Raw genomic sequence first — 24,799 nt, forward strand, 5'->3', positions numbered from 1 at the left:
TAACCAATAGAGCTATCCCTCACTCTCTTGACATGTACTTATGTATGTATAGGATACTTATCTCATGAAGTTAGCATACATAGTTACCTCCATTTGTTCCTTGGTCATCATTAAGCTTATCAACCATAGTTCATCATTGTTCTTGTTCCTTCGATCTATTGCTTATTATCAAATATTGCAAATGTTCCTTATATGTATACTCCGTATATGTTTGTCATTGATTGCTTTAGTTTTTTGCATCTTGTCTTAAGATAAAGTTACTCTTTCTATGCACATCTTAACAAGAACGAGGAATGAGAAGTATTTTGAGTGGCGGAATATGAGAAGAGTCAAGAGTGTAAGCCCTATAAGGTGATGGTAAAAAGTTACCAAGAATGAAAGATCATGATGCATTTATTTTCGAAAATAAAATTAATTCATTTTTACAACCATTTTTTTAGGGTAATGTTATATGTAGCACTAAGGGTTATATAAGCATTAAATACACTATTGGAAATTGTGTAAAATTAGGAATTCATGACAAAAACAAGTGTAAATTAGTGTAATTAGTGTTTATATTTTGATGATTTCTAAACTTTTTACGATTTTCAAGCGTAAATTTAATGCTTATATGTAGCCCTAAGGGCTATGTATAGCATTTTTTTTTATACTCTTGTTTTTGCTCATAACTTATTAAAGCTTTCATCAACAAACATGTCCAAATTAAAATTCAACCCAAACAAAAAAATTGAATCTCACAACAAGCTTTCATCCAGTTTCACCCATTTAATAAACATAATTGAGCAAAAATTTTAAATGAAAAATCTTTGGCCCTGTTTGGTAGTAAGCTTATTGGGGTTATTTTAGCTTATTTGACTAACTTTAGCTGATTGACTAGTCAAACAAGCTAATACAAGTGTTTGGTAGTAAGCTTAAATAAGCTCTTTTTGAAAAAGCTCATTTTAAGAGCTTTTTCAATTAGCTTATTCATTAATTATAATGAAATGACACTTATAACCTCATTTAATTTAAAATCCTATCTAAACTACCTACCCCACAATTAGCTTATTGGTCATTTCACATACTCAATCACTTTTAAGCTATCAGCTATTTACCAAACACTTTTATATAATCAGTTAATACAATAAGTTAGTTAAATCAGTTAATAAAATTAGCTAGTCAAAATCAGCTAACTCAATCAGCTTCAGCTTTCTCCCAAACAGGGCCTTTATGAAAGTCAGTTTGCTCACATGGTTTTATGGGTCCATGAAAGATTTGTTTGTTTCAGCTACTAACGTCAAAATAAAGCCTTGTTCCATCAATTGAATTGAGCAGTCCGCAATATTTATTCAGGTTTGAATTTACCTGGCTCAAGAAAAGCTTTTCATATTTAATACTACCTCCGTTAATAGTTATCTGTAACTTTGGAATATTTTATCTCTCACAAATAATACCCCAAAGTTGCAGATAACTATTAACGGAGGTAGTATAATAAAATAAGAGCATGAATAATTGGGGGATCCTAAAGGTTCTTTAAGGAAAGAGAAATTTTTAAGAGCTAGTTCATAGGTAATAAATAGGAGTATTTAATTTAGAGTGTGTAAATTGGGCTTTTCTTTTTTGTTGCAATTCAAAGCTCAATTAGTTTTGACTCTTATAAACTAAACTACAGACCCTTAAAACCTTGAAAGAACTTTATTTCGGCATACAAAACGAGAAAAACTAATTACAAAACTACTTAACGTTGGATTAATTAAAAGGAAAATTTGCAAATTGCAGCCATTTAATGTTCGTATTTTGCAAATTGCAGCCATTTAATTTTTTTTTTTTGCAAATTGCAGCCCAAAATCTCGTATAATTGTAAATTGTAGTCCAATTCAACTTTTACATCGATTTACATGTCGAAAAATCTTCGGTTAAGATTTTAGGGGACATTTTAGCTTTAAAGGGTCCAAATTGAGCTCGAAATTAGCAAAAAAATAACATAAGTGCCTCGTTTTGCGTAATAAAAATACATCGATTTGTGGAAAACTGTAACAATGAGACACTTAAGTTATTTTTTTTTTTTGCTAATTGCGAGCTCAATTTGGATCCCTAAGGGCTAAATTAAAATGGCCCTTAAAACCTTAAACGAAGATTTTTCAACATGTAAACCGATGAAAAAGTTGAATTGGGCTGAAATTTACAATTTATAAGAACTTTTGAGCTGCAATTTGCAAAAATAATTTTAAATGGCTGCAATTTACAATATACAAACTTTAAATGGCTGCAATTTGCAAATTTTCCTAAAGAAAAAATTGTAATTGACAAATGTGTAATATGAAAAAACAGCAGGCATAACTTGGAAAAGTCACTTACACAAAGGCACTAGGTAGAAAAACCCTTTTATTATTATTTTATAGTTTCTTAAAAAATCATTGTTATATGTTGGATTAAATTTTTCAAAAATTATATTTGCATTGTAGATATTAGGAGACTAACTATGACTTTTTTATAATGTGAAAAAAATGAGTAGATCATATTGTTTCTCATTAAAATAATACGATAGTCATAATGTTTCCGGATGTTAGTTGTTGTCACAATGTCACTTGTGGCCGAACTAATTGTACGGCTTTTATGTATGTTAGTTGCAGTATATATTTAATAGGTTATAAAGTGTTTTAGTGATTTAAAAAAAAAAAAAAATCATATATATCAAATCTAGTACTCCATATTATACCAAGTAGTTTATAGTACGAAAGTATTAGTTATGCAGTTATATCTCTTATCCAATCCATAGTTCCAAAGTTGGAATATAGGTTACAAAAGGTGTTAGGTTTTTGCACTTTGCACTAGACTTTACTCAAGAAATTTTTTGCAAACACAAGTCAAGGATCATAAGATGTGGAGATTAAAGGTAGGAGAAGGTGCAAATGAGCCTTAACCCCTGAGGAGAGGGAGGAGGTGGAGGAAGCACGACGTAACTTTTACAACAATCGCTTTAAAGTCAAGCCTTGTGGAGATCTCTTATGGCGTCTCCAGGTTTTTATTTTTATTTTTCTTATGGCGTGCAAACATACCCTTCTTTAACTAGTGAGCTTAATTGTAATGTGATTAACTCATGTTATTACAATGATCATATTATTAGAAAATGTATGAAATTCTAGTTTGAAATTGAAAAATATTACGGAGTATAGCTTATGCAAATGTAACATAAGTGGCAAATCTAGAAATATAATCAAGTGGGGTCAAAATACATTTGTTTAAATTTATTTAGATTAAAAGATCAAATTTTGATAGAAATATGACTTTTTTTTGTTTTTTTTGACAGATGATAGAAAATATGACAAATTTCAAAATTTTACACTTGAAATTTTCTATTTAGCAGATTTAAAGGACCCCATTTAGGACAATGTGGCTCCGCTACTCTTTAACATATAACAAGAGAAGATGTGGTACTCGTCGTTTATTATTGTCGTCGCTTGGTATATTTGAAGTCGGAAATATGTTCATAAGATATTATTAGGAAATTTTGACAATTACCACCTATATTTTTTTTTTATTATTTATTTTTTTATTTTGAATTTTATCATCTACTATTTTTTAAAACATCAAACCTCTCACCTCTCAACTCAAAAAACCACTAATCATGCAATTAATCATTGAACCATAGTTCCTAAGAGAGAAAAACTTCAAGCAAACAATACCTCAAGTGAAGGTGGAAGAAGGGGAGGAGATCACATACGAAACCGCGACGACAACTTTAAAAAGAGCAGTGAATTTATTTACAGCCCTGCAGTCTGAACATGGCCATTGGCCTGCTGAAATTGCTGGCCCTCAATTTTTCCTCCCTCCTTTGGTTAGTCCCTTGACAATATATTTCTCATTTATTATGTAATTGCATCATTTTATGACAAAGTTTTCAAGAGTTCGTTATAATGTAATAACATTTATATGTACATGTAATGTCATGCAGGTTTTCTGCTTATACATTACAGGGGTTCTAAATTCTGTTTTTGGGCCACAGCATCGTAGAGAAATTCTTCGTAACATCTATTATCATCAGGTGTTGGTTTGAACATGGAAATAAATTTAATTTACGTAGTATTAAAAAAAAGGACTGATCATACCATTTATTACAATAGAATGAAGATGGAGGTTGGGGGTTGCACATTGAAGGACACAGTACCATGTTTTGTACTGCACTCAACTACATTTGTTTGCGAATGCTTGGAATCGGATCTGATGAAGGCGACAACAACGCTTGTCCTAGGGCTCGAAAATGGATCCTTGACCATGGCAGCGTTACTCAAATCCCTTCTTGGGGAAAAACTTGGCTATGTGTAAGTCATATAACACAATTATGCATAAGTCAAAACATGATCAAATTGACCAAATTAACGGCCAATTGACTAATTTGGTAAAAAAAAAAAAAAATAACCCCGACAACAATTTGGTAATTTTTTTTCTAACATTATACAACAATTTGGTAAAAAAAAAACATTTAGACCAAAAAATCTCTTTTTTTCGGCAAACTCTTCAAAAATCCTAATAAAATTGTTTAGTGTTTTTAAAAATTTAAATTATTATGTGAATTCTTTTTATTTTGCTAAATTTTGAATTACATAATTTTACTTCTAACCTCCTTTTTTTAAAAAAAAAAATGGTTAATAATGGGTAGGAAAATTAAGTGAAGATCAGTATTTAAACCTGTTTTTTTTTTTCAAAATTTTATTTCCTTATAAAGGGTTGTAAATTTAGGTGGAATTTTTTTTTTTTAATAAAATAACACTAAAACGATACCAATTGCAAGTAGTTTGTTAGAAAATTTGATTGTTGCTTGAGATTTTTTTATTTTTTTTTTACCAAATTGTCACTTGAGGTTTTTTGTTTTATTTTTTATTTTTTTTTACCAATTTATCGCCGAAGCAATTTTTTTTTTTTTTTTTTTTTACCAATTTGGTCAATTGGCTATCGATTAACGAATGTTAATGCAACATACATGTTTCTACATACCATTTTAGATACTAGGTCTGTTTGATTGGTCTGGAAGTAACCCAATGCCGCCTGAATTTTGGATCCTCCCGTCTTTTCTCCCTGTATATCCAGGTATATATATATAGTACCCATAATAGCTTGATATATATCATGTAACAAGTCATGTTTTATGCTAGTGATGATGATAAATTTGGACTAAATTCTTAAATATTTTGGTATTGCAACTTGATGTGATACATGCAGCAAAATGTTGTGCTACTGTCGAATGGTTTATATGCCAATGTCATACTTGTATGGGAAGAGATTCATAGGTCCAATCACACCTCTCATTAAACAACTTAGAGAAGAACTCTACAACAACCCTTCGACCAAATAAGTTGGAAGAAAATGCGCCATTTGTGTGCACCTGTAAGATCTATCATCATATAACTCAACCTTTATAACTTTTTTTATACACATAGATAACATTATTAGATTTTACAACTTACAATAATCAAACTATCCTGAAAACAACAGGCGGATCTTTATTATCCTCATCCATTTATACAAGATTTAATGTGGGACGCTTTGTACATCTTTATGGAGCCTGTCCTTACTCGGTGGCCTTTCAACAAGTTGATTCGAAAGAAAGCATTAGATGTTACAATGGAGCACATACATTACGAAGATGAGAACAGTCGTTACATTACCATTGGATGTGTTGAGAAGGTATCGATCAATAAGCATACAATGTACAAGTAGCATGGGATTACACTAATTAGTACTTAAAAATGTAAAACATTGACTAATTTGCTTTGAATTTTGAGGTTTTATGTATGTTAGCTTGTTGGGTTGAAGATCCTAAAGGAGATCATTACAAGAAACATCTTGCTAGAGTCCAAGATTACATTTGGATTGCTGAAGATGGATTAAAAATGCAGGTAAGTTAAATTATTCAAAGAGTTTTTTTTTTTTTTTTTTTTTTTTTTTTTTTTTTTTTTTTTTTTTTTAATTTGAATACATACAATATTTTTTAAAATTATATGTTAAAAAAATGCAGAGTTTTGGAAGTCAAGAATGGGATTGTGGGTTTTCCGTCCAAGCATTGCTAGCTTCTAATCTTAGCCTCGACGAAATTGGACCTGCTCTTAAGAAAGGCCACTTCTTCATAAAGAGTCACAAGTAAAACCTTTTTCTTATCTAAGTGAAATTTTCATGTGTATATGGTGATTAAATTTATACCTTGGTGACTAATGTCGCGTTTTTAAATAATTATAAATGGATCATAAGATTATAAGAGTATGCATAAAATAAAATATGATACTATATAATAATGCAACATGTTTGTATAAAATAGGTTAAGGACAATCCATCCGGCAACTTCAAATCAATGCACCGCCATATCTCGAAAGGATCATGGACTTTTTCCGATCAAGATCACGGTTGGCAAGTCTTTGATTGTACCGCTGAAGGACTCAAGGTAAGACCCTTAAACAAGATTTATCTTTTGTAAAAGAAAAACATAATAAAATTAAAATTGCAATTAACTTGGATTATTTCTCTTGTATTTTTATATAGTGCTGTCTAATGTTATCAACAATGCCCCCGGAAATTGTTGGAGAAAAGATGGACCCTGAGCGACTTTATGATTCTGTCAATATCTTGCTTTCTCTACAGGTAGGAATTCGTTGCTGTTTGGGTCCAATTTAGTTCAATTGGGCCTAGTCATTAAATGATCCAATTAAAAGCCCAAGGTCAAGGTTCAACTCTCTAACCGTGCTAAAGTCAAAGATCAGTCCTCAAGGCAAGTCAATTGGGCTAAGGCCCATCTTCTCCATATATGCAAAGGTATAAAAGCCATCAATATTACATTTGTACATTCAATTCAACAAAGCCTCAAGCAATTAATTCTCTTGCATAGTGTTCTCTTTCTACACACTGTACTGACTTTAGCATCGGAGGGGCCTTCCTCGGCAACACCCCCCGAGGCTAGTTTACGTGTGTTTACTGTGCAGGAAACCTTCGGCCCAACATTACTTGGACCGAATCCAGTCTTCTCCACTTCATCGGACCTTCGACAAGGTCCCATTGTTTTCACCCGAAACAATTTGGCGCCGTCTGTGGGGAGGGCTTTCAAAAATCTTTAAGCCAAATTTCTAACCAAGATCATCTTGCAATTATCTTAGTAGCAATGGCTAAGAACCGCAAGAGCAAAAGCCTCCGTCAAGGAGCAGGCGAAAAGCCTAAAACCACTACACCATCACCCTCACCGGGCCGGAACTCTCCCAAGGGTGCCAGCTCGGGAGGAGGATCATACAAGGAGGATTCCCTTTCTCCCGTAATTCATAACACTCATCATAGGCCGAGTCACTCTCGGTCTAGCAGGGGTCAGTCCGATCATAGGACACATTCAGTGCCCCAAAGCCAACCATCGACTGTGCGCTCTCATTCCCATACTCAGCCGAGGACCCCTTTGACGGGGCCCAGCACGGAGGAGGTTGCAAGAGCGCTGGCAGTGCTCATGGAGGCAACGAGGGCACAAAATATGCCGCCACCTCGTGATTGAACTCCTCCGCATACCCGACATCAGCGGAGGAAGCTAGACCATGATGGTGGGAAGCTTCCTTCCTTCCAGGAACTGGAAGAGTGGGAAGAGGATACCTGGAAAACTGAAAAAGAGAGGAAAAAGAACCCTCAATTCTTCAAAGGATCCTCAACCTCCCGACAGGAAACGCATAAGAGCAGCAGCTCAGCTTCTCGGCCGAATCTACTCACCGAGAACAACCTAAGACTGTTCGCCGAAGCGTCCTCGACCGACTCGGCGGCAAGGAACCGAGCGTGCATAGTCGCCTCTCGTTCCCTGCGGCCGAGGCCCAGACTTCCCAGCCAGGGACGAAAACCACTCCTACCTCTCTAAGAGGGCGGAGCGCGGTCCCTTCAGCCAGGAACAAGGGCAAGACCGTTATGCTACCCGCCAGTTCGCCATTCGAGCAATGGATACTGGAAGAGCACGTGCCCACGGTTAAAATACCGTCGCACATCACATATGATGGGACTTCAGATCCGAAGGACCACGTTGCCTCGTATGAGACTCATATGCATCTTTGCCCCAGATCCGAAGCGACTTGGTGCAAATATTTCCCAACCACTCTCAAGGGGGTCGGGCAAGCGTGGATCTCCAAGGGAGTAAAGCAAGGCTCCATAACAGGGTGGGATGATCTGTCCTCCAAATTTAGGAGCAAGTTTTCCACGGCAAACCGCCAAGAGAAGACTACTGCAGAACTCATGGGTCTGCAACAGGGGGAGACCGAAAGCCTCCGAGACTATCTGACCCGTTTCAGCAACGAGTCATCCAGCGTCTCTCAGCTGGACCAGGGGCTAGCCGTTTTTGCAATGCAGAATGGCCTTCAGCCCGGGAAGTTCCTAGACTTCATGGTCATGTATACCCCGCAGACCTTGGAGGAAGCTCTGAATGCCTCGGATAAGTTCATCCGAGCCGAAGAATGGAACAAAACAAAAACCTAACCTCAATCTGAGGGAGGGAAGCAAAAACAAACACCCTTGTCTGAAGGCCAAGGCCATAGGGCAAAGGGAAAGGCAAAGGCCTCGGAGCAATCTTCGGCCAGCGACCCAACGAAGGAAAAATATGCCTCATACACAGGCAGATACGAGTCCTACACTCCGCTCCCTCTTCCACGCGCCAAAATTTACAGCGTGACGAAGGAAGAGCAGAGTTACCGAAAGCCGAGACCACTCCCAGAGTGGTATCAGCGAAAAAATAAAAATCAGTGGTGCGAGTTCCACGAATCTCCGGGACATAACACTGAGGAGTGTATCCAACTGAAGGACCAGATAGAGGACATGGTCCGGAAGGGATACTTGAAAAAATACATCGCGGATCACCGCGAGAAAAAGGAGTCCGAGAAGTCAGCAAAGGACTCTCGGCAAGACCTCGACTTCCCCCGGAAGAACAGTAAAAAGCCAGAGGGAAAATTCTCTCCGATCAATGTTATGTCGGGAGGAACATGCTCTCGGAGGGAACACAAGCGACACCTTAGGGCTCTGACCCACCAGGTGAACAACGCTGACATTCAGCCACCCCAGTCGCCGGTGCCGAACATGACGTTCACAGTCGCCGACTGTCGGGGGGTAACGTTCCCTCACGAGGATCCGTTGGTGATCATCGCCACGGTGGCCAACCACGACGTCAGTAAGGTCCTTGTTGACGGTGGCAGCGGAGCAAACATTCTGTTCCGAAAGGCCTACGATCAAATCAAGCTGAAGCCCAAGCACCTTACGCCGGTACCCTACCCGGTATCCGGGTTCAACGGGGCTTCAACTTATCCAGATGGGAAGGTGACACTTCCTGTCACCATCGGCTGCGATGAAGCAGTCAGGAATGTCATGATTGAATTTTTGGTCATTGACGCTCCTTCAGTGTACAACGTGATTTTGGGGAGACCCATAATTCATGAGATCCAAGGGGTCGTCTCAACTTATCATCAGCTGATGATTTACGTCTCAGACGCTGGCTTCCCCGAAAGGATACAGGGCAACCAAAAGGACGCCCAAAGGTGCACCTACCTCAAGCCATCCAGTAGTCGCCCAGATGACGACAAGGATGAGGAGGAGAAAGAAAAAGAAAGAGAGCCAAGCACAAAAAAGCCGAAAGGCCTAAATGCTTCGGCCCAAGGATCTGTACCCAGAGAAAAAGGGCCCGTAAGGGAAAAGGCTAGCTCTTCAACTGAACCAAAAGACTCAGAGAGCCAGCCAAAGAACAAAAAGACTGGGACACCTGCTGACATTGGCAGCAGGCCAGATTATGAAGAGTCCAGTCCATCAGCAATGGACATGGACCAACAGACTGAAACAGTTGAGTTGACCGAAGGAGACGTTGAGAAATGTGTAACAATTGGGATGGACCTTGATCTGAACACCCGTTGTGAACTTATTCAGCTCCTTCGGGACAACAGAGATGTGTTTGCTTTCTCGGCAGCTGATATGCCCGGGATAAGTTCAGACCTCATCTCCCATAAGCTTAATGTTGACCCAACGTGTCGACCAGTTAAGCAAAAGAAGCGGAATTACTCCGCCAATAAGAACCGAGACATCGCAGCCGAGGTCAAAAAATTGCTGGAGGCAGGATTCATCGAACCTTGCCAATATCCAGAATGGCTGGCAAATGTGGTGATGGTTCAGAAGGCCAATGGTACCTGGAGGATGTGCGTTGACTTCACGGACCTAAATAAGGCTTGTCCAAAGGATTTCTATCCCTTGCCAAGGATCGATCAGCTAGTCGATTCGACGAGTGGCCATGCCTTGCTTAGTTTCATGGACGCATTCTTGAGGTATCATCAGATCTTCATGCACCCCGACGATCGAGCAAAGACGGCATTCGTCACGAACGCTGGGGTGTACAATTACAAAATGATGCCCTTCGGATTGAAAAATGTGGGGGCAACCTATCAAAGGCTGGTGGATCAAGTTTTCGCCGATCAAAAGGGCCGAAACATGGAAGTCTACGTCGACGATTCGATCATCAAAAGCAAAAAATCTAAGGACCATGTTAAAGACCTGGCTGAAACTTTCGCCACCTTAAGAAAGCATCAAATGAAGCTGAATCCGAAGAAGTGTGTCTTCGGCGTGAAGTCAGGGAAATTCCTTGGGTTCATAGTCAGCAAGAGGGGGATTGATGCCAATCCCTCCAAAGTCAAAGCAGCGCTCGACCTTCCTGAGCCGAAAACAAAGCGGGATGTTCAGCGGCTCACCGGAAGAATGGCAGCCCTCTCGAGGTTCATTTCCAGAGCTTCGGATAAGGGGTTACCTTTCTTCAAAGCCCTGAAACTCCCGAAAACAAAAGAGCTCGTTTGGGAGAAAGAGCAAAAAGAAGCCTTTAAACAGCTTCGGGAGCATCTGGCTCAACTCCCAACGCTGGCTAGCCCAGCAGAAGGAGAAACTTTGTACCTGTATGTGGCCGTTAGCCCAGCCACCATCAGTGCAGTACTGCTGAAGGAAGAAAGCAAAAGTCAGCAACCGATCTATTTTGTCAGTCATACACTGACGGATGCGGAGACTCGCTACCCTCTACTCGAGAAAGTCGCTTTTGCGGTAGTAGTAGCTGCTCGGAAGCTGAGGCCCTATTTTGATTGTCATCAGATAGTGGTCTTAACTGATCAACCGTTGGAAAAAGTTCTCGGCAAAGTTGAAAAATCTGGTAGGCTAGCCAAGTGGGCTTTTGAGCTCACCGAATTCAGCATCAGCTACCGTCCGAGGGCTGCCATTAAGGCTCAAGCTCTAGCGGATTTCTTGGCCGAATGCTCATACCAAGAAGCGCTAGACAATGAAAAGAAAGTCTGGACCGTGTTTACGGATGGATCTTCCACCGAAAATGGTTCGGGGGCAGGAGTAGTGATAACTTCTCCCGAAGGCAAATCCTTCGAGTATGCACTAAAATTTTCTTTTAAGGCCTCGAACAACAAAGCCGAATATGAGGCAGCAATCGCTGGCCTAGAATTGTGCATCTCCCTGGAAGCCGATCATGTCTTCCTGAAAACAGACTCTCAGCTAGTTGCATATCAGATCAGCGGCAGCTATGAGGCCAAAGAGCCCTCCATGATAGCTTATCTTGCCAAGATCAAATCAGTCATTGCAAAGCTGAAAACTTTTGAGGTTCAGCTGATCCCAAGGGGTCAGAATACTCAAGCTGATGTACTCTCCAAACTTGCCAGTTCAACTCTTACTGAGCTGAACAGATCTGTATATGTGGAAGTGCGTCGAGAAAGAAGTGTCGACGAAGCACCTGAAGTGTGATGCGCTGACCCAGAGCCTAGTTGGATGGACCCCATCCTAGCTTTCAAACTTCGGGGAGAGACTCCCGAAGATAGAGCTTTGGCCTCCAAGATGAAGAGAACCAGCTCAAGGTTCATTGTCTTCAGGGGGGAGCTTCTGAAAAAGTCCTTCTCAGCCCCATTGCTGAAATGCGTGGGACCAACAGATGCAGATTATATCCTACGGGAGATTCACCTCGGAATCTGTGGGAACCACATCGAGGGAAGGACCTTAGCCCACAAGGCATTGAGGGCTGGATATTACTGGCACACCATGATCGCAGATGCTAAGGAGCTGGTCCGGATATGCGAAAAATGTCAAAAATACGCTCCAGTTATCCACCAGCCAGCAAGGGATCTTCAGCCGATCCTTAATCCACTCCCGTTTGCCCAATGGGGACTGGATATACTGGGACCATTTCCAAAGGCTGTGTACCAAAAAAAATGGCTGATAGTCGGTGTTGACTACTTCAGTAAGTGGATCGAGGCCGAAGCAACCTCGAACATTACAGAGCAAACTGTCAGAAAATTTATCTGGCAGAATATCATCACTCGTTTCGGCATCCCGAGAGTATTTGTCTTCGATCATGGGAGGCAATTTGATAACTTACCACTGAAGCGGTATACAGATCAGTTCGGCATCAAACTGGCATATTCAGCGGTATGCCACCCGCAAAGTAACGGACAAGCCGAAGCTGAAAATAAACAGATCCTAAATGCCCTCAAAAAGAGGGTGGAAGATCAAAAGTCCAAGTGGCTGGAGGAGCTCCCTGGAACCCTTTGGTCCCTTCGAACAACTGAAAAAGAGGCAACGGGCTATTCACCTTTTGAACTAGTGTATGGTGCCGAAGCCGTTCTTCCAGTGGAAATTGGCTCTGAGAGCCTACGAGTGCACCACTTCTCGGCTGAGAATGAGCGACTAATGAAGGAATCTCTCGATTTCCTCGACGAAGTAAGAGACTCGGCCCGAGACAGAATGGCTGCTTATAAGCAGAGAATCAGCAAATTTTACAACCGAAGGGTCCATGCAAGGCCTCTTAAAATTGGAGACCTTGTCCTTCGGAATGCTGCTGCAGTTCAGAAAGGCCGAATCCATGGGAAACTCTCAGCTGCATGGGAAGGGCCTTATGAAATCTGTGATGAGCTTCAGCCAGGGACATACCGACTTTGGCAGTTGGATGGAACTGAGTTGAAAAATCACTGGAACGCTGATGTACTGAAAAAATATCATGTGTAAACCCTTCGGGGCAGAACAATCTTTGTAAGTACATTTTGAACTAATGAAAGGCCTTGGAGCCGCCATTTATATAAATATTTGCAACTTTTTATCCTTTCAAAGTTTTCTTGGTTCTATCTACTCTTTAAGGGTTTTTTATTCAGCCTCGTCTGAAACCTTCGCCTTCGGGTAACTGGGTTTCAGATTGCTGACAAAACTCGTCTTTTTAAAGAACACTGGTCTTTCAGCTGAAGTCAAACTTTAGTAAGACTTGTTCTCCAAAGACATGAGTCCATGGACAATTCTGGGATATTGCCTTAACTGAGCTTTGTATCCCAGAAAGCCATTATCCGAAACATTGCCTTCAGTTGGCCCTGTGTTTCGGATATCCATTTTTCAATGATAGACAGAAAATCAAGGATAACAGCAACTGTTGGAAATTGTTTATTCAGCCTCGTCTGAAACCTTCGCCTTCGGGTAACTGGGTTTCAGATTGATGACAAACTCGTCTTTTTAAAGAACTCTGGTCTTTCAGCTGAAGTCAAGCTTCAGTAAGATTTGTTCTCCAAAGGCATGACTCCATGGACAAGTCTGGGATATTGCCTTTACTAAGCCTTGTATCCCAGAAAGCCATTATCCGAAGCATTTCCTTCAGTTGGCCCTGTGTTTCGGATACCCATTTTTAAGAAATAAAGAAATTGTTTATTCAGCTGAAGTCATACTTCAATTTCTGGGGGGACAAGAGGCACTATCAGTGCAAGTTTATGTTCAGCAGAATTAAAGAAACAGTAAAGCATTCAAAGACAAAGCAGTTGAAGAAAGGGACGTCAAATTAATAATTCATGCTCAGAAATTGAGCTACAAGTTCAAATAAGTTAAAAAACTATATCGGCAGCCGCCCACAAGCGGAAAATAACAGCTGCCGAAATACGTACAGAAGCAAAAAATAAACTGTTTGTACGACAAGGCAAGTTGAAGCAAAAAACAAACAAGGCAAAAATTCAGAAAGCGGCAAGTCTAAAGTTGAGCACATGACGAACCGCAAGATTCTGAAGACGACTGCCCGAGTTCCTATGCTTCAGCCCGAGGATCAGACTGATCAGCATTGTTGGGCCCCATGGTGGTCTCAACCCCAGCAGCAGAAGAAGCAGGCTTTGCACTCTGCCGAGCCTCCCTTTCCCTCTGTTCAGCCTCCAACTCCATTCTCTCAGCTTCTTCTTCGGCTTCCTCAGCCTTAAGGATTTCAGCTTCGATTGGAGTTGCATATTTCATATGAGGGTCTTCGGGATCCTGGACCCATTCAGCACATTTGGACCAGTCCAACTTCGGCTCAGCATGTAGGCAGACTCTTCGGCACACTCTGAACCCGTTTCTGAAACCCATTTCATACTCTTCTTGGGTATAGACACGGACTTTGAGTAGAGCCTCAGCATCAGCCAACTTCTTCTTTATCTCCTCCAAGTCTTCCTTGGATTTCTTAAGCTCATCGGCGAGCTTGGAGGAGGAACCTTTTAGCTCATTCAGCTCCTGCTGAACTTGGGAAGCCTCTATCTGAGCCTGAGCCACTTCTTCCTTTTTGGCCATCAGCTGATCCTCAGTTTCTTGGAGCTTAGCTCTCTAAGCTTCAGCAGCAGCAGCAGCCTCTCAGAGTTGGACATTCCGGGCTTGGAGCATCTCTTCAGCAGCCATTCTACTGGCTTCAAGAGCTTCCAGCTTTTGCTGCACTTCAGCTTGTGCAGCAGCTCCTTCCTGGATTCGGCTCTCAATGGTAGCCTTGAATTTGGAGATGTCCACTCCCATGTGCTCTTGGAGGAATTTTTCCCCTTCCATCAGTGGGGGAAAAACTTCCTTCTCCATAGCGTCGCAGAAGGTCTTAAGGGCTTCAGCAGCTCTTTTTTCATATTCTTCACCCTTCTGCTGCTTCTCTTCAGCTGCTGCTTGCTTCAGCTTAGCAAGCTTTAACTCCTCCTCAGCTACCTTTTTGTCGTGCTCGGCAGCGTCCACCCTATCTTGTAGGTTATCTATCAGCTCTACAGTGAGAGTCTGATTGTGCACGAACTGAAACAGGAGCACAAGTCAACATAAAATAAACAATAATAATAATTGAAACTGAATTGAAGAGCTGAATTGAAAAAGAGATAAAGGCAAGGAGAATCACCTGCATCATCAGCAGTTGGTTAGACCTGGCTGGGTCTGGAACTGATCTGCTGGATTCGCCCATCCCAGCAGTGGCCTTCAGCGACCAGATTCTTGCCCTATCTATTTCGGACATCCCAGCAAAATCGCCGAAGTAGGCTGCAGCACCTTCTCGGTTCTGACCCCATATGAGGTCCCAGATGTGATCTGGGATTGGAATTCGAGGGGCCGAGAAACCCATTTCTCCAGACTGCAGCGTCTGAAAGGAACGGAAGGATGACGATGGAGCTTCTTTTATCTTGGATGGCTCGGCATCCCCCTTCTTCTCAGAAGAGTCAATTATTATGACTTCTTCTTCTTCAGGTGTGAGGACGAAGGCCTCAACCTCTCTTGCAATGTCTGCCGTGAAACCCTCAACACTGGGCATCACGGCATCCTCATTCCTGTGCTCAGCAGCACTCTCTTGAACTTCCTCTTGGACCCCTCCCTTAGGTTCGGGAGTTTTCTGATCCACCTCCATCTCGGGAGGTGGCGGAGGGGTCTTTGGAGGTGATTGAGGTGGTGGCCGGGGAACCCTCGGCGATCCATTGCCTTCCTCGGGTTCCCTTATTTCGACGCCGATGGTCATCGGCCTCCGCTGAAAGTCATGCGGGCCGATGATGGCCATTCTTCGGCGCCTTTTCTGAAGCGGCTGCTCGTCCATGTCTGAGTCTGAAGACTCTTCTTGTATCTGGTCTTCGGGACGAACAAGGGCTTTCCCTTCTCTATGTCTATTACTCTCTTCAGACTGTAAAAGACAGGGGGGAGGAAGAATGTGAGTACAAAAAAAAAAAAAAAAAAACAGAAACAGACAAAACTAAGTCTAAAGGCTCACCGAGGTCTTCAGCAAAGCCTCGTCTTCTTCAGCTGCCCTAGCTGCAGCTTCTTCTTCAGCAGCCCTGGAGGACCCTTCTCCTCCTTCACAAGCTTCGATAACCCGTGCAACCTCTTCGGCCGTATGGGCAGCTTCAGCTTCTTCGTCTAGCAGCTGAAACCAGGGATCTCTCTTCTTCCACCAAGGCTTCTGCCTCTGATACAGAGCAACAGCCTCAATTTGAAAATGGGAAGAGTCTAGATGAACTTCCCTATGCTTCGGTTCAGTGATAGAGGGGGCCCGATCAGTTACAACTCGTTCTCGGTTGACGCCAAGACGAGCGTAGTTAATGCCGACGTTGGTCTCGTCCCGCTCTGAAAAAGAAGAGGGAAAAGGTCAGTTCAGTTAGGTTGGCACAGCATAAAAGAGCGAAGTGAAAGAGGAAAAGAGATAATTAAAAGGCCTCGGCCCCAGCCGAAGAAGCTTACCATCCTTAAACTTTCGGCTGAGGCCGACAGCTGCTAGCATGTTCTCTTGGAAAACATAATGCATATCGGGGAGCCAAGTCTCCGGGATATGCTGCATTCGGCCGCTGCCCCCCCCCCCCGGTTCGGCAGCTTGCCGAAGATGTTCTGTTGATTAAGGTTCGGATCTGGGCCGTTATCTTCGGGGGGACCTAAACTTCCCATGTCGGGATCAAGCTCAGCAAGATACCTGGGAGCGCTGAAGACGCAAGGGTGGCCCGGGTCCGTGGGTGCCCTAACCCAAATCCATTGACCTCTCCAGTCCTTGTCTGAAGAGTCGTTCGACCACATGGTTAGGTACTGGGGCCGAGACTCAATCCGGTACCACCCAGAACCATGACTTCCGTGCCTACTTTGAATATTTGGCACTAGCCGATGGAGCTTTTTGAAGCAGTGCAGGTTCGGCACATACTCGAAGAACTTGCAGACCCATAAGTATGTCATCACCCTTCGGATGCTATTGGGAGTTAGCTGACATACGGAAATATTGTAATGGATCAGCAAGTCTCGGACGAATACGTCCAAAGGGAACCTCAGCCCATACTGAAGTTGTCTTGTGTACACCCCCACATACCCCGGGGGTGGACGATGGATTCTATCGGATGCCACGGGCATTCGGCACCAATACCCATCAGCTTCAAGGATGCCGTAATGCAACTCAATTTGTTCGGCAAACCGATACTGTTCGGCATTCTCCACCCACCATGAGTAGGGGCTGTTCTTTATCATGGCCGAAGCTACTTCGGCATCCTCCCACTCCGAAAACCAGGGAAGGATATCCCAAAGGACAGCGGGAACTTCATCGTCCCGCTCAGAAGCGCTCGGCCCCTCCGTTCTGTGAGGAGGAGCCGAAGAAATGGGAGTCGCCCTAATCCCTTCAGCAGGGTCAGACTCTGCTCTTTGTCCATTCCAGGTCCCAATCCTGTTCCTGGGATCGGGAATTGGCCTTGCTCTTCTTGGAGCACGGGCTCTACCTCTAACTCCTCTCGCCATTGATAAATTTCGAAGAAAAAAGTCGAAAAAAGGGGAAGGAGTTCAAATTCGAAGAAAAATAAACTAAAATCAAAGGAATTTACCTTAATCTGAAGCGAAAGTTGTCGATTTACGAATTGGTAGTGACGAGTCTCAGTTTCTAAGCTTAATGCTCGGGGAATTTGCGAAGTTTTGATGCGGGTTCTTGGGTTCTCTCGAGAATTCTGGGTTTGTGTTGGTGAATAAGTGAGGAGAGATGACGCGCCTCTAACTATATCTCCAGAAATGGGAATACGGGGAGTCCGCGTTTCAATTTCTCTTAAATACCCCACTAAGTAACCGTTAAACACACGACCCTGCGATTAAACCGCCCATTATTCGTCCAACTTCCACAATTATTCGCCTTAACTGTTGTTATCTCATTAATTACGGTTTAAATTCAAATTTTTTGGATTAATTAAATCATTCACCTCCCTCCTTTTCTAATTAAATCAAACCCGACCCGTCATCCTTCCAAATCGGGTCTGGGGGGCAAGTTGTTTGGGTCCAATTTAGTTCAATTGGGCCTAGTCATTAAATGATCCAATTAAAAGCCCAAGGTCAAGGTTCAACTCTCTAAACGTGCTAAAGTCAAAGATCAGTCCTCAAGGCAAGTCAATTGGGCTAAGGCCCATCTTCTCCATATATGCAAAGGTATAAAAGCCATCAATATTACATTTGTACATTCAATTCAACAAAGCCTCAAGCAATTAATTCTCTTGCATAGTGTTCTCTTTCTACACACTGTACTGACTTTAGCATCGGAGGGGCCTTCCTCGGCAACACCCCCGAGGCTAGTTTACGTGTGTTTACTGTGCAGGAAACCTTCGGCCCAACATTACTTGGACCGAATCCAGTCTTCTCCACTTCATCGGACCTTCGACAAGGTCCCATTGTTTTCACCCAAAACAGTTGCTATTGTTACTCCAACTATGTTTATACGTAGTAGATAATCACCGAGCATATTTATATAAGTGACAAAAAAGGTCTTTAATTATTATATATCGATAAAAAGAGTTATTTGACCAAATTCCAACAGTTGGCTTTATTAAGCCATTGAGCATTGACCATCACATTAACGTGTGACTTTAACAATTGGGAGGAGACTCGAATCTAACCACCTAAAATTGATCCCCGTATCCGAATTAGCCTAAAAAGTGAATCGGGTGAAACACCAAAAAAAACACTTTAACGTGACTTTGCCCAGTTGCCCCCCCCCCCCCCTCTTTTGTCTTTGTCTCCATTTTCTCGCGTTTCCCTCCAATTCTGAGCATTAGAAATACAATTCATTTCCTCATTTAAGAAAAATTTTAATCAACAAAAACTACCTCTTTAAGGAAATTTAAACATAAATTAAAGGCAAGGGATAATGGATAAGATTTGAACCCGTAATTTTCTTGCCATGCTGGCTCTTAAGTCTCATATTATAATATATTATCAATTATTTATTTTTAGAGTAAAAATGGTGGGCTAGCCGTTTGGGAACCAGCAGGAGCTCAAAAATGGTTGGAGGTGAGTTTATTGAGTATTTACATTGTTAAATTATTTTTCTATCATTATAAATGAACTTATTGGTATAAATTTATCTGTACAATCTCTAGGTTCTTAACCCAACCGAATTTTTTGAAGACGTTGTCATTGAGTATGAGTGAGTGTTATTACTCGTAATATACATTTTACTCCAATTTCTGTGTTATTATTTAATACAAATATTTTTTGCAAAGGGTAAACAACTAACAAAATTAAACTCTTATTATAGGTATGTAGAATGTACAGCTTCAGCAGTTCAAGCTTTAGTTTTGTTCAAACAGTTATATCCAGGACATAGGAAGAAAGAGATCGACAATTTCATCGTAAATGCGGTCCAGTACATTGAGAGAACCCAATATCCTAGTGGTGGATGGTATGTTATGACTTCTAATTATGTACGAGTACCATTTATGGAGTATGTATTACAAAGTTTAAAATTTTATGACAGTCATTCTTAAAATAACTACAATTATATTCTCCTCAAAAAAAAAAAAAAAAAAAAAAAACCCTACCATTGTATTAACTTTTATTAGCAGCAGTACTATATTATTTTAATGATATATAATATGATCGATTCATTTTTTTTCACGTTATAAAATGGCCACAATTAGTTTTATAATATCTACAACGTAAATATAAATTTTGAAAATTTTAATCGACCATAAAATAAATATTTTTTGAGAAATTATAAAATAAAAAATAAAAATTGCATAAATGAAAATTAAAATTTGATAAATAAAAAAAATAAAAATAAAATACTATTTAATCGCATTAATAAAGTAATATTTCCTCAAAAAAAGTAATATAATTAATTAATTGGAAAAAAATATATCAATTATAAGCTATATAATCATTAAAACATTGTGGTAGTTATATTTCAAACGATTACTATAAAATTTTCAACAATAATTTTATACTATTTATTTTGTATGATAAAATTAATTATAAATTTTTTTTTATTTTTAAAAATTTATTTTTTATTTTTTTGTATCTTAATTATTGATAAATGAATTATTATTTAATTTCAGCAATAATAAAAAGTGAATTTTGAAAATTTATTAAAAAAATTATTTTAAAATTAAAAAATTATTTCATAATTGATATATATATATATATATATATATATTAATAAATTATTTCATAATTGATAAATAAATTTTAAAATTAGATATAATTTTGACATTAAACATGTATCAAACTTAGCTAATAAAAAATTAATATAATGATAGTCATTTAAGGAAAAAAAATCCCTAATAGTTTGTGTATGCCATGCATGCGTTCTTAATTTCTTATAGATAATAGTTATGCGAAGTACTCTATATATGATCAATGTCACAATATGTTTTGTAGGTATGGAAATTGGGGGATTTGCTTCATATATGGAACATGGTTTGCTCTTGGAGGCCTAGCCGCTGCTGGAAAGACGTACTATAATTGTGCTGCTATTAGAAAGGGTGTTGAATTTTTGCTTACAACACAAAAGGAGGATGGAGGTTGGGGTGAGAGTTATGTTTCATGTCCCAAAAAGGTACTTTCTCCATTTTTCTTAAATACATCATTTGATATTTTGCATTATTCAATATTCATATGTTATCTTTGACTTTATATATGAATCTTCACCAAAAAAAAATATTGTTGAATTTGTTACAATATCTACTTTTATATAATATAATTTTTTCTACTAAATAATTTATTATATTGATGTGTGGTTTAAGTTATGCCTCGACAAGTGTGAAAAATCAAGTGATGCATTAATTAAAAAAATAAAAGTGAGTACTTTTTTTTTTCACTTGACCTAATTCATCATGCATGTGAATGTAGAGCTTTAACCATTAATAACTTTATATTCTTTATAAAATAAAATATTTTAAAAAAAGTTATATATTATGATAGTATTTATTAAGACGGATCTAACTAGATTTCATACAAATATATTTTTTCTTACATATAATTTATAAAACACGGTCAAAGGAGAGATATTAATTAAATTGTGTAAAATAAAGTCCAAATGGATCAAGTAATTAAAAGGACGGAGAAAGGGTGTACTCCCACTATTTTTTGTATTTGCATCAGTTTGACCAGCACATTTATTGGAGTACTAATTATATTAGGAAACTAGACATTATGACTAATCTAATGATATACGAAGTACAGAGTACCATTCACCATCTTACTTCAATGTGAGTATCTGTCACAAGCTTAAACTGACAGTTGAGGCTCAGAAATATGATTTGGGCTTGAAATGTGGATGCAACACAGGCCCACACTTTGAAAGAGGGTTGGATGAGATTCGAACCCGTGACCTTTATGTCACATTGGCTTCGATACCATGTTAGAGAACCAGCTCGTCCAAAAATTTAAACTAATGGTTGAGCCCTACTAATTTGTTTTATACTCTATCAATCTTGCATCGAAGGTTTTATTAAAATAAAGTACTACTCTGTACTGTAGTATTTTGTATCTACCTCTAGATTATTTTTTTTTAATTTATTTTTTTGACAACAGTCTAGAATTAATTGCCGCATTGTTAGCTAAAGCTCAAAGTCAATCTAGGATTTATTTTGTACTCCATTATTGCACATACCTCACATTTATTATGTTATTAATTACTAATTGGAAGGACTATGCTATTGCACCTCACAAGTCACAATTCATTTATTTAAAACAACGTGTGCACTTCAAAGTCTCACACGAAATGACGAAACAGCACAGGGAAGAATGGAAGATAGATAAAGTTTGATGTGCTAGCATTGTACAACAATGTCACAGTACAAGGTGTCTCTCTACCTTAGCTTGCTTAATTAGGTTGGCTTACTTGGCTAGGACCATTAAATTGGAATTGGATTTTTATATCACCGGTGGCTCTACATACTAAACTTGTTGATATCTTTATCGATGTCAGGCCAATAAACGCAAAATATTTCATGGTATCAAGTATCAACTTAAGACTATGTTAGTACTACGTATTAAAATAATACTATCTTGTATCATGAATTTATGATAATACCAACGAGGCAACGACATTATTAGAATCGTCTAGAACTTGAGTTATAATACCCAAGGAATTCTCCTCCTTTTAAAGTAGTTTTTTAAGGTAAGGAGAATTTCCTTATGAGTAGGGGGAAATTAGGAATCCCCCTTGGGGTAGAAAACGAACCCCTTTCACAGGGGTAAAAGTCTGAAAGAAGGTCCTCCAACCAATAGGATAACCGTGATTCTCCTTTATGAGTTATATATAAGTACGTAGACTATACTCTATACTTAGCTTGATGGCAAAGTTTGATATTTCCTCTATTTTTTTAAAGTTTTTTTTTTTCGTTCGTTTGTTAATTTAGTCTTTAACTACAATTTTATTTTGGTAAATTACAGGAATTTGTGCCAATAAATAGAAAATCCAATTTGGTTCAAACCGGATGGGCTTTATTGGGTCTACTTCATACTGGACAAGTATTATCGTATGAGTAGTATTTTGTTTGATACACAATGATCTCTTACATGTTTCCATTAAAAAAATAAAATAATAAAATAAAAACTGTCATATGTTTGCTAAAGTGTTACTATTAGTATTATGTGCAAATCAATGACACATCATGTAAAATGCTACTAAATCGTTTTGGATTAATTGCAACACTAAATTTGAAACATAGTGCAGTATAAGAAAAAACTTAGGGTGCAGACAGTATATTTTTACATGGCTATTATTATTATACCATTTATACACCGGATCATGTAGACAGGAATATACCCCCTTAAGCCTACGTTTAACTTACCATTTGCATATTATTAATTTCCTACTTGCATATTTATTAATGGAAAACTTTTGTATACACCCGGTTTTCAGTAATTTACTGTACATCGGGTACACTTTTGTCAGATTTAGTGTCACTTTTGTCAAATTTAGTGTCACTTTTGTCAAATTTATCAATAAAGCATAAATAACTCTTATATATGTCACGGTAACTTTTGTGCGTTTTAGTGTAACTTTTGCACATTTTATTGTCACTTTATAACGGATGTTCAGTAATTTACTGAACATCCGTTTTATTTAAAAGTTTGTGTTTATTAATTTCCCATTTGCATATTCATTAACTTCCCATTGAAGATGTTTAGGTAATACGAAGTAGCATGTTAAATTAATTTATACAATTTCCTAACAAACATCAGGCGGAAAGAGATCCAACTCCTCTACATTGTGCAGCAAAGCTTTTGATCAACTCACAACTTGAAAATGGGGATTTTCCTCAGCAGGTAACATAATTCATCTCCTACTAAAAAAACATTAGTTTCAATTTCGCTCTAATATTAAATATCTTACAAGTTACATACATACAAATATACAATACAAAGTGATTATTGAAACAAATATACTCCGTATAATAATATACTTTGTATGTTACTGTAATTAATTTATTTTTGAGGAAGACCTCCTAGTGCAATGGCCAAATTAAAGGGTCGCCTACTCGCCTCATCTCATCCTTAGGGTGCGAGGTCTGGCCTTATCGGGAACAAACCCCTCTCCTTACCCCAGGCATGTATTGTGGTAGTAGCACGCTTCAATTGGGGCCCATTTAACCTTATTGTATAAAAATATAAAAAATAAATAAATAAATAAATTTATAGTATTATTAATCTTATGTTTAAATAACAGGAAATTACAGGGGCGTTTATGAAGAATTGCATGTTACATTATCCAATGCACAGGAGTATTTACCCAATGTGGGCACTTGCCGAATACAGAAATTGCGTTTTATTGCCTTCTATCAATTGCTAGCAAGCTAGAAAGGTTTAAATAATTTTGGGAAATTCTCTTTGGTAACACTGTACTTTTTTTATTTTCTCAGTCGTACATTGTAATATTTATTATTATCTTCGGTAAACTTTAATTAGCTATAATAATACAATGGTGACCTTCATAAAACAATCAAGTAAATGCTTAATCATGGTTAAACATTTTTTTAAAAGCTGAAATTCATAAAATGCCCTTACTTAATTCACTCAGTCAACTACATAATTAAAAACAAAAAACCCACGTCCTTTCTCCACCAACCTCAACCACCTCCCCCCCCCCCACCAGCCTACCCCCCTCCACATCAGCGCCTAGCCCAACCTTATTGGCGGCGGTCCAGGCTTCTCCTTCGCCGACCAATCCTACCCCCACACCCCAACCTCCAACCCCCACCCCTGATTTCCCCGGCCTCACTCTCGATTTCCCCCACCCAACCTGTAGCCTAGACCTGACAAACGGGTCATTCGGAGCGGGTTTGGGCCGGGTCAATTCAAGTCGGGTCAACAAATGTTCAAGTCGGGTCAACAAATGTTCCAGTCGGGTCGGGTCTATTCGGGTTTCGGATTAAATTTGGGTCTACACTTCAGGTCAAGTTTGGGTCGTATCTGTTCGGGTCGGGTCTGTTCGGGTCAAGTCAATTTTTAGGACCAATTTCTGGTCAATTACAGGTCGGGTCTATTTGGGTCAAGTTTGTGTTGGGTCACCAAAATAAATTCACATAAAAAATATTTGGAAAATAAAGTAAATTCAGGTTTCCCCCACCTCTAGCGTCGCCCCTCCATCCAGCCCTAGTAGCCAATCCTTGTGTCGCAAAAAAGCCACCCCGACTCCCTCCCCCACTCACAAAAACCCCAAACGCCCCTTCCCCACCATGCCGTTAGGGTTTTCGATGGTTTTCGTGAGTGGGGGAGGAAGATTGGTGGTTTTGGTGAGTGGGGGAGGGAGATCGATGTTTTCGTGAGTAAGAATATGTATATATAT

At 39.4% G+C, this 24,799-nt stretch overlaps 3 protein-coding genes and 1 long non-coding RNA gene across 4 annotated transcripts; all 4 read left to right on the forward strand.

Moving 5' to 3' along the window:
* The first annotated feature begins 2,601 nt into the window (after positions 1–2,601).
* Positions 2,602–5,357, forward strand: LOC110726785 (beta-Amyrin Synthase 2-like). The gene is made up of 4 exons (XM_021906301.1): positions 2,602–4,024; positions 4,104–4,301; positions 4,983–5,067; positions 5,200–5,357. Exons 1-4 carry the CDS (start codon positions 3,869–3,871, stop codon positions 5,265–5,267), a joined length of 507 nt encoding a protein of 168 aa, XP_021761993.1. The 5' UTR covers positions 2,602–3,868; the 3' UTR covers positions 5,268–5,357.
* A 163-nt stretch (positions 5,358–5,520) lies between these two features.
* On the forward strand, positions 5,521–6,123 carry LOC110726786 (beta-amyrin synthase-like). Its single transcript, XM_021906302.1, has 3 exons — positions 5,521–5,664; positions 5,763–5,876; positions 5,996–6,123. Exons 1-3 carry the CDS (start codon positions 5,536–5,538, stop codon positions 6,119–6,121), a joined length of 369 nt encoding a protein of 122 aa, XP_021761994.1. The 5' UTR covers positions 5,521–5,535; the 3' UTR covers positions 6,122–6,123.
* A 12,388-nt stretch (positions 6,124–18,511) lies between these two features.
* On the forward strand, positions 18,512–19,538 carry LOC110726787. Its single transcript, XR_002512405.1, has 2 exons — positions 18,512–19,150; positions 19,262–19,538. It is a non-coding gene; the product is annotated as an uncharacterized LOC110726787 (long non-coding RNA).
* An 833-nt stretch (positions 19,539–20,371) lies between these two features.
* Positions 20,372–24,242, forward strand: LOC110726648 (beta-amyrin synthase-like). The gene is made up of 4 exons (XM_021906118.1): positions 20,372–20,560; positions 22,402–22,479; positions 23,197–23,280; positions 23,681–24,242. Exons 1-4 carry the CDS (start codon positions 20,372–20,374, stop codon positions 23,801–23,803), a joined length of 474 nt encoding a protein of 157 aa, XP_021761810.1. The 3' UTR covers positions 23,804–24,242.
* The last annotated feature ends 557 nt before the right edge of the window (positions 24,243–24,799 follow it).

Source organism: Chenopodium quinoa, unplaced genomic scaffold, assembly GCF_001683475.1.
Source record: "Chenopodium quinoa cultivar QQ74 unplaced genomic scaffold, ASM168347v1, whole genome shotgun sequence".
Lineage (NCBI taxonomy): Eukaryota > Viridiplantae > Streptophyta > Magnoliopsida > Caryophyllales > Amaranthaceae > Chenopodium > Chenopodium quinoa.

Coding starts and splice junctions, on each gene's coding strand:
- LOC110726785 (XM_021906301.1), top strand. CDS start 3,869: ATGACAAAGTTTTCAAGAGTTCGTTATAATGTAATAACATTTATATGT. Junction 4,025..4,103: donor GTAACATCTATTATCATCAG/GTGTTGGTTTGA, acceptor TTATTACAATAG/AATGAAGATGGAGGTTGGGG. Junction 5,068..5,199: donor TTTTCTCCCTGTATATCCAG/GTATATATATAT, acceptor TGATACATGCAG/CAAAATGTTGTGCTACTGTC.
- LOC110726786 (XM_021906302.1), top strand. CDS start 5,536: ATGGAGCCTGTCCTTACTCGGTGGCCTTTCAACAAGTTGATTCGAAAG. Junction 5,665..5,762: donor CCATTGGATGTGTTGAGAAG/GTATCGATCAAT, acceptor TTGAATTTTGAG/GTTTTATGTATGTTAGCTTG. Junction 5,877..5,995: donor AAGATGGATTAAAAATGCAG/GTAAGTTAAATT, acceptor AAAAAAATGCAG/AGTTTTGGAAGTCAAGAATG.
- LOC110726648 (XM_021906118.1), top strand. CDS start 20,372: ATGTTTTGTAGGTATGGAAATTGGGGGATTTGCTTCATATATGGAACA. Junction 22,480..23,196: donor GTCTACTTCATACTGGACAA/GTATTATCGTAT, acceptor AACAAACATCAG/GCGGAAAGAGATCCAACTCC. Junction 23,281..23,680: donor ATGGGGATTTTCCTCAGCAG/GTAACATAATTC, acceptor TTTAAATAACAG/GAAATTACAGGGGCGTTTAT.